The 8391-nt window shown below is 37.3% G+C and overlaps 1 protein-coding gene across 1 annotated transcript in view; it reads right to left on the bottom strand.

Moving 5' to 3' along the window:
* Window positions 1–4553: 4553 nt before the first annotated feature.
* Window positions 4554–8391, bottom strand: part of LOC122815111 (zinc finger protein 845-like) — a 226219-nt gene continuing 222381 nt past the window's right edge. The window contains exon 2 of the mRNA XM_044087354.1: window positions 4554–7795. Within this exon, the coding sequence (XP_043943289.1) occupies window positions 5616–7757 (2142 nt within the window). The 5' untranslated portion in view covers window positions 7758–7795 and the 3' untranslated portion in view covers window positions 4554–5615. The remainder of the gene's footprint in view (window positions 7796–8391) is intronic.

Genomic DNA, 8391 nt, shown 5'->3' with positions numbered 1-8391 from the left:
GATTCACCCATCCTTAACCATTCCTGCATTCGTTCTTGATTAACATGAGGCTCTTCCAGAAGGTTTCTATACTTGCAACTATATTTATGTTTTTTCCACATTTCTTGCCTTCTCATCTGGTCCTTCACCTTATATTCTTTCATTTTTTGGCACATTCAGTTGCTGCCCGGCTTTTATCCCCTTCTGGTTTGATTTCCATTCCTGCTTGATGTCGATATGCTTCTGCTAAATTAAGCAGAGATGTCATCTTAGATTTATTCTCATGTTTCAAAACTTTCACCACATTTGGATCTTGTGAGATCAGTAGATATGTGTGGAGTCCCACGACTGCAGCTCTATACATGTAATCAATTTCAAGGAGGCACATTCCTCCTTCAGAACAGGGAATATATAATCTTGGTATACATTGATTTTTATAAATCATTTGGTGAGCATGAAGCATCCTTTTTGTTTTAATATCCAATCTATCCAACACCTTTTGGGGCCAGTCAATCACTCCAAAACTATAAGTTAGGACAGGAACAGCAAATTGATTTATAGCTTGGATCTTATTCCTATGTGTTAATGCTGTTTTCAGGATCAATTTAAGTCTTCTAAACTACTCCTTACTAAGCTTTATTCACATTCGTTCATGTTTTATTGCTGATCCTTCATCAATTCCCAAGTATTTATACACCCCCTCTTGCTCAAGTTCTTTTATATGACATTCTTGTCCCAAACTGATGTTCTCCTGGTGCTGCAATTTTCCTTTTTTAAAGGTTGCTTTTGCACATTTATCAAGACCAAATGACATTCCAATATCATCTGAAAAAGTTTTGACAACCTGCAGCTGTGCTTTTAGTTCCTCATCTGATGAGGTATACAAATTTAAATCATTGACAAAGAGAAGATGAGAAGTCATTAGACTTGGTTTGCTAGAAGCCAAATTATAGCCATGCCCTAAGCTGTTAAGTAAACAGCTTAATGGATTAATGTCAAGGCAAAAATAGCAATGGTGACAAGGAGTCACCCTGGAATATCCCCCTTTGGATTTTTATCCCTTGGATAATAATCTGTCCTTTATCATGATTTAATTGCAAAGTGGTCTGCCACTGTTTCATGGTTACTGTAATATAATCAATCAGTGTAGGATGTACCTTATACATTTTTAAAAACTCTTTTATCCATGAATGTGGGATACTATCAAATGCATTTTTATAGTCAATCCATGCCATACTTAGATTCTTCCCTTTCTTACAGTTCTCCACTATAACTTTAACAACAAATGATCTTTTATTCCATGTGACTCTTTTATTGCCCTTTTGTTCTACTGCCATAATTGAGTTTTCTTCTAAATGACTATAAACTCTGTCGGCGTCAATCCCAGTGTATAGTTTATAAGTCGTCGGAAGACAAGTTATTGGTCTATAATTTTTAGGGTAGCTTGCATGTTCACTCTTAAGAGCATTATTTTTCCTGTTGTTAACCAGTGCGGTGTCTGTTCGGGGTGTGCATATAAACTGTTCTTTCTCATGGCTAGATCCTCGTGTAAAGAAGTTAATATTTTAAGCCAAAAGTTAGGTACTGCATCTGGGCCTGGGGCTTTCCAATTAGAGGCTTTCCTCAAATTTGTTTCAATCTCTCTGGCTGTTATTTCATCCCATTTCATATCTTGTACCTTTAAACTTCTTATTCTTTCTTTTATTTCTTCTATCAATTTAGCATCTTTATTATGTTCCACAGGATCTTCATAGGTACTTCTCCAAAATGTATCTACTTCCTCTTTTTTCAGCGGTCTATCAATTCCTTTTACCTTATTTCCCAATTCTCTATAAAACTTTTTTGGGTCATTAGTAAATTGCTTATTTTGTGCTTTTCCCTTATATTTATCTTCGTATCTTCTGAGTCTTTCCGCCTGTTTTGAAATTTTTTTAGTTTGTTATCTCCAATAGTGCATGACAGATCCTGGTCTGTTCTAATACTGCGCACTTTTATCACATCTATCTTTAATATTTTTGTTTATCTGTTTCTTCTTCCTCCTCCTCTTTTTCACTACGGTGAGTTTTCTCATGATATGCAAGTTTTTCCTTGCACTGGTATTTCTGGATACATGGTGCACATTTACATAATCCAACACTGTTCAATTTCTCCAAATTTTTGGGGGTTTCTAATACTATGACAAGAATCAACCTCATTCCTATGTCAGGATATAAAGTTCATGAAATTAGTACTGTTTCAATCTTTGAGGTTAGCCAAACGTGCTCTTTGCAGCACCCGTAATGTGTCCAGAACTGTTTCCTTCTGCAATTCATACGGAGTTACATGTATCGGTAGCACATCTAAGTATGAGTGTAGATTCTTTTACATTATATCTATTGCTTCTACTATTACTGGAACTGTCTGGGTATCTTTCATACACACTGCACTCATTCTTGCTTGCGCTTGCAAATCCTGATATTTTATAACTTTGTATCTCTCCATAACTGTTGCGCTGTAATCAATAGGTGCAGCAATTTCAATGATTAATGCTACTTTTGTCTTTTTCCTGGGCTACTGTATCCAATTGCTGGCAATGGGCAATTCCATGTGGTGTACACTTCATCATTTTCTATAATGCTTTGTGATTCATGTTTCCAATGCTTCTCATCTACTTACCCTACCCTTTTGTAGTGTTTGCACAATTCCAAAACCAACAGCCATGCCACATTATTGTGCCTTTCATTGTACACACCATCTGCTATTCATACGTAACACCCACCAAAAAAGTGAGCAATTGTTTCCAATTCTTTTTTACATTTGTCTATTTCTCCATTGTCAATGGACTTCATACACACTGGTTTACACAGTCGACCACCCCGGGCTGCCATTATTAACCCTGCATCCCTTTGGTTTCATTTAACCTCTCCTTAACCATTCCTGCATCAAATCTTGAATGATTGTTCCAGGAGATCTTTGTACTTGCCACTACATTTTTGGCTTTTCCCTTACAGTTTTCCTTCTCTTCTGATCGTTGTCTTTATATTCTTACTTTTGTTTTTTTGGCACATTTAGTAGCTGTCTGACTTCTATCCACTTCTAGTTTGATTTCCATTCCTGCTTTGACACTGGAATGCTTCTGCTAAACTATGCACAGGTGCTCTCAAACTAAATCTCAATGTTTTAAAACATTAACTAAGTTTGGATTAGATGACATTAGCAGATATGCAGGCCCATACCTTTTTTCAGAGCAAGGAAAATATAATCTTGGTAGACACTGATTTTTAATACATCATTTGATAAGCATGAAGCACTTTTCTTGTCTTCCTGTCCAACTGATCCAATAGCTTTTGAAGTCAGTTAGTCACACCAAAATTGCAAGTTAGAACAGGAAGAGCAAATTGATTTACAGCTTGAACTTTATTCCTAGACATCAAGGCTGTTTTCGGTATATGTTTTAGTTTTCTGAAGTAATCCTTACAGAGCTTTATTCACATTTGTTGATGTTTTATTGCCAATCCAACAATTCCCAAACATTTACACACTCCTTCCTGCACAAGTTCATTTATATCACATTCCTGTCCCAGACTGATATTTTCTTGGTAATGCAAACTATCTTACTTTAAACACTGCTTTTGCACAGTTATCAAGACCAAATGGCATTCTTTTATCACCTGACAAAGTTTTAACCACTTGTAGTTGTGTTTTCAACTCCATCTGATACACTATACAATTTTAAGTCATCCACAAAACATACATGAGAAATCTTATGTCTTCTGGGAGCCAGATTGTTAACTGTGACCTGTTAAGTAAACAGCTTAATGGGTTAAGGGTAAAACAAAATAGCAGTAAGAAATAATCAGCCTGGAATATCCTCCTTTGAATTTTTATCCAAGGGATAATAATTTCTCTGATGTCATGGCTTAATTGCAAAGTGGTCTGCCACTGTTTCATGGTTACAATAATGTAATTGATCAATACAGGATGTATCCACTTCTGAAAGCACTTCATCCATAAATGTGGGATGCTCTCAAATACTTTTCTGGACTCTACTATCCATGCCAAACTTAAAGTTCTCCTCTTTCTGCAATTTTGTATTATATCTTTAACACATGATCTTTTGCTTCTTACGACTTTCTTTTGTTACCTTGTTGCTCTATTACCATGAGTTTTTCCCCTAAATGACTATAAACTCTGTCTGCATCAATTCCAGCATACAGTTTCTATATCATCAGAAGGCAAGTTATTGGTCTACAGATTTTAGGATGGTTTACAGGTTCACTCAAATAGTATCATGTATTCCTGTTGGTGTCTTTTTGAGATGTGCATGTAAGTAATTTGTACTCAGGCCTAAATCTGTGTGTAAAGATATTAATACTTTTAGCCAGATATTATTAGGTACTGCATCTTGGCCTGGGGTTTTTCCAGTCAGTAGCTTTTCTTAACTTTTGTTTCAATTTCTTTGGCTACTTCACCCCATTTCATATGCTGTACATTTTAACTCCTCGTGGTTTCTTTTAATTTTTCTGCCCATTCAACATCTTTGCTATGTTCCACTGGGTTTTCATAAATATTTCTCCAAAATGTGTCTATTTTTTTCTTTTGGTAATGTTTCTATTCCTAGCTCTCTATAAAACTTTTTGGGTCATCAATGAATTGCTTACCTTGTACTTTTCCTTTATATTTACCTGAACATCATCTAACTTTTTCTGCCTGTGTCGATATCTTTGCTTTATTTGCAATGGTATATCATAGATCCTGGGCTGTTCTGATACCATGCATTGGTTTCATCACGTCTATCTTAACTATTTTTGGTGATTGGATCCCTCTTCGATATTCTAATGGTGACACTTTTATTCAGTGCTTCCATGATGGGATTTTATTTCTTCTCTTCCTCCCCCTTATTGCTCTGTTTTTGTAGTAGGACTATTATTAATTTAGCTGCATAGTAATATAATCTGCTTACTTATATCACGAATTTCTGTTAATAATCTTGACTATTGTGCGCCTCTGTTTATTACAACGTAACATTTTGGGTCTTATTTACTTTCTGTAATCTGTTTCTTTCATCAATCTTATTTCTATCCGTCTCTATTAAATCAAGAAACTCTTCCCTTAAACCATTTTCTTCTAAAGTGAGGGCACATTCTTTGCTCCCCGTTTCGTGTGAGTATTCTACAGAAAGTTCAGAGTACCTTCCAGTGACATACCCTCTGTAGTTCCTTCATATGGGAACTCATTGGCCCATCACTTCACAACACTGCCTGCATCAGAGTTGCCGCTTGTTTCCTGCTCCTTCCCCTTGCTGTGAAACTCCAACTGAACTTTTGTTCATCAGCCTAGCATCATTTTAAGGTACATGTACCTATATTTTTTTATTCAACCTCAATTATACTGCAAGTATGTTCTTGTTTTCATGATCAGCACTGTACATCTGGAAATAAATTTCCAGGTGGGAGCATTTCCTAACCTTGTCCTTCCACACTATGACCTGTGCTTCAGAACTTCTAGGTGCTTTCATCCATGCTTTACCTTTGTGTTGCTTGGCAGGGTCTCATGCTTTCCTTTGTAATTTCTTCAAACATTAATACTTTTAATACAGTGACTGAAACAGACCCCACTTTTACGTTAGGGCATTTTTAAAGTTAATGAAATCTGTACTACTTCACTCTGTGACATCTGCCAAGACTGCTCTTCCTTTTTTTATTTCTCTTCCCAGTATGTGTTGTCTCATGGTAGGTAAGGTTAGACATGCACAAAAATCCTTTGTTACATGTTGCACATTTATATGGCTTTTCCTTAGTGTGACTTGTCTCATGATATGAGAGACTGGCTTTGTTTGACAGTCTTTTGTCACATGTTCTACATTTATATGGTTTTTCACCACTGTGAGTTCTCTCATGATATTTGAGGCTTTCTTTGAATGGAAAACTCTTGTCACATGTTGCACATTTATATAGTCCATCACCAGTGTGGGTTTTCTCATGACCTCTAAGATACTTCTTCCCACTAAACTTCCTGTCACAAAATGAGCATTTATATGGCTTCTCCCCAGTGTGTGTTCTCTCGTGTATTGTAAGCCGAGACTTGGAAAGAAAATTCTTGTCACATGATGCACATTTATATGGTTTCTCCCCAGAATGGGTTTTTTCATGGGATCTGAGATTAGTCTTCTGTCTGAACCTTTTGTCACATACTGTGCATTTATATGGTTTCTCACCAGTGTGTGTTGTTTCATGGCATACAAGATGCGACTTTCGTATAAATCTTTTGTCACATGTGTCACATTTATAAGGCCGCTTTCCAGTGTGTGTTTGTTCATGAACTAATAGGTGAGATTTCCTTAAGAATCTTTTGCTACATGTTCCACATTTATGTGGTTTCTCACCAGTGTGGATTTTTTCATGAAGTAAAAGATGAGACCTGTCCATAAATCTTTTGTCACAAGTTGCACACTGATATGGCTTTTCACCAGTGTGCGTTCTCATGTGATATGTGAGGCCTTGCTTTAATGGAAAACTCCGGTCACACTTCGTACATTTGTACAGCTTTTCACCTGTGTGGATTTTCATATGGTAGCTAAGGGTTTTCTTATGAAAGAAACACTTGTCACATGCCGTACATTTATACAATGCATTACCTGTGTGGGTTCTCTCATGATCCAAGAGGTACCGCTTTTCACTAAACCCCTTATCACAAGATGCACATTTATAAAGCTTTTCTCTGTGCGTTCTTTCATGAGATACCAGGATCGACTTTTGTGTAAAGCTCCTATCACATGTTGCACATTTATATGGCTTCTCCCCACTGTGGGTTCTCTCATGCAATACAAGGGTATGTTTGTGGATATATCGTTTGCCGCATGTTGTACACTGATGTGGTTTCTCACCAGTGTGGATTTTCTCATGGGATAAGAGGTGTTCCTTCCTTGTAAATCTTTTGTCACATGTTGCACATTTATGTGGTTTAATCTCACTGTGAACATACTTATGGAATTTGAGATCGCTCTTACTTTTAAAACTCTTATCACATGTTGAACATTTATACGGCTTCTCTTGAGAATGCGTTCCCTCATGGTTTACAAGGTGAGCCCTTTGTTTGAATCTTTTACCGCATGTTGCACATTTATAAGGTCGAGCCCCACTATGAGTAGTGTTATGGACTGTGAGCTGGGTTTTCCTTATAAATGTTTTGTTACATATTTCACATTTATGTGGTTTCACGCCAGAGTGGATCTTCTCATGATATGCAAGATTCCGCTTACCTTTAAAAGTCTTATTACATGTGTCGCATTTATATGGTCTATCAACATTGTGTACTACTTCATGACATATGAGGGACTTCTGAAATGTAAAACTCTTGCCACATGTTGCACATTTATATGGTTGTTCCCCAGTATGGATTCGTCTATGGTGTGTGAGATACTGCTTCCACCTAAATGCTTTACCACATGTGGTACATTTATATGGTTTTTCTCCAGTGTGGGTTCTGCTGTGGTATGTGAAGTTCTGCTTCCGCATAAAAGTTTTGCCACATGTACATATATATGGTTTTTCTCCATTGTGGGTTCTGCTATGGTATGTGAAGTTCTGCTTCCGTATAAACGTTTTGCCACATGTACATTTATACGTTTTCTTCCATTTTGTTAATTTGTCCAAATGTTTCTCTCCACTGTGGGCTCTGTCATGGCATTTGACGTTCTCCTTCCCCTTTACAGTCTGAAGGGAATCATGTCTTGAAGACATGCGGCATGTGGGGCTCTTGGCATGTTTTGAATTCAGATATTTCTTCAGCAATGACATCAGGTGTTGACTCGCACATGGTTGCTTGCTCCTGCAGGCTTAATGTGAAAGTTTTATGAGTTCATATTAGAACAAGGTAATCATTTAAGCAGCTTACTATTCATATATTTCTACAGATAAAAACATTAGCTTTGCCAAAATTCGGCTATACTGATGCATAAGAAATCATTTGTAAAACCATCCTCACAAACACAGCCCAAATTCCTTTGTACATATTTTTTTGCCCTTGCCACAGGTATCCATACATAGTAATGTGATTTGTAGAAGGACTAGCCCAAGCAAAGGCAAACAACACCCTGACTCTAATTCCGTGTGTAGTAGCAGGTAAGAAAGGAGTACAGGAGATGTATGTTGTCATCTGACATGGCTACTAGGGTGGAGTATTACACACATACTGCTACCATGCAATAACACAGAATGAAGACCTACACCTCTAAAGAGACGGCCCTTCTGCATACAATAGAGTCACGTGCTGCCAACTTACTTCAGCACAGCAGGCACAGTGTTATAACAGACTGTGGCAGCAGATCATGTGAACTGAATGCAGCACAGATCCTGATCATAGTGTGTCAATATGTCGAAGAGGATTGAAAGACACACACACCTGCGCGCGTGGGGGGTGTGCCCGCATGGG

This window comes from Protopterus annectens, chromosome 11.part0 (assembly GCF_019279795.1).
Source record: "Protopterus annectens isolate FY-2018-M chromosome 11.part0, PAN1.0, whole genome shotgun sequence".
Taxonomy (NCBI): domain Eukaryota; kingdom Metazoa; phylum Chordata; order Ceratodontiformes; family Protopteridae; genus Protopterus; species Protopterus annectens.
Note: the sequence above shows the minus strand (reverse complement) of the source record. Positions and strands in the feature narration are given on the sequence as shown.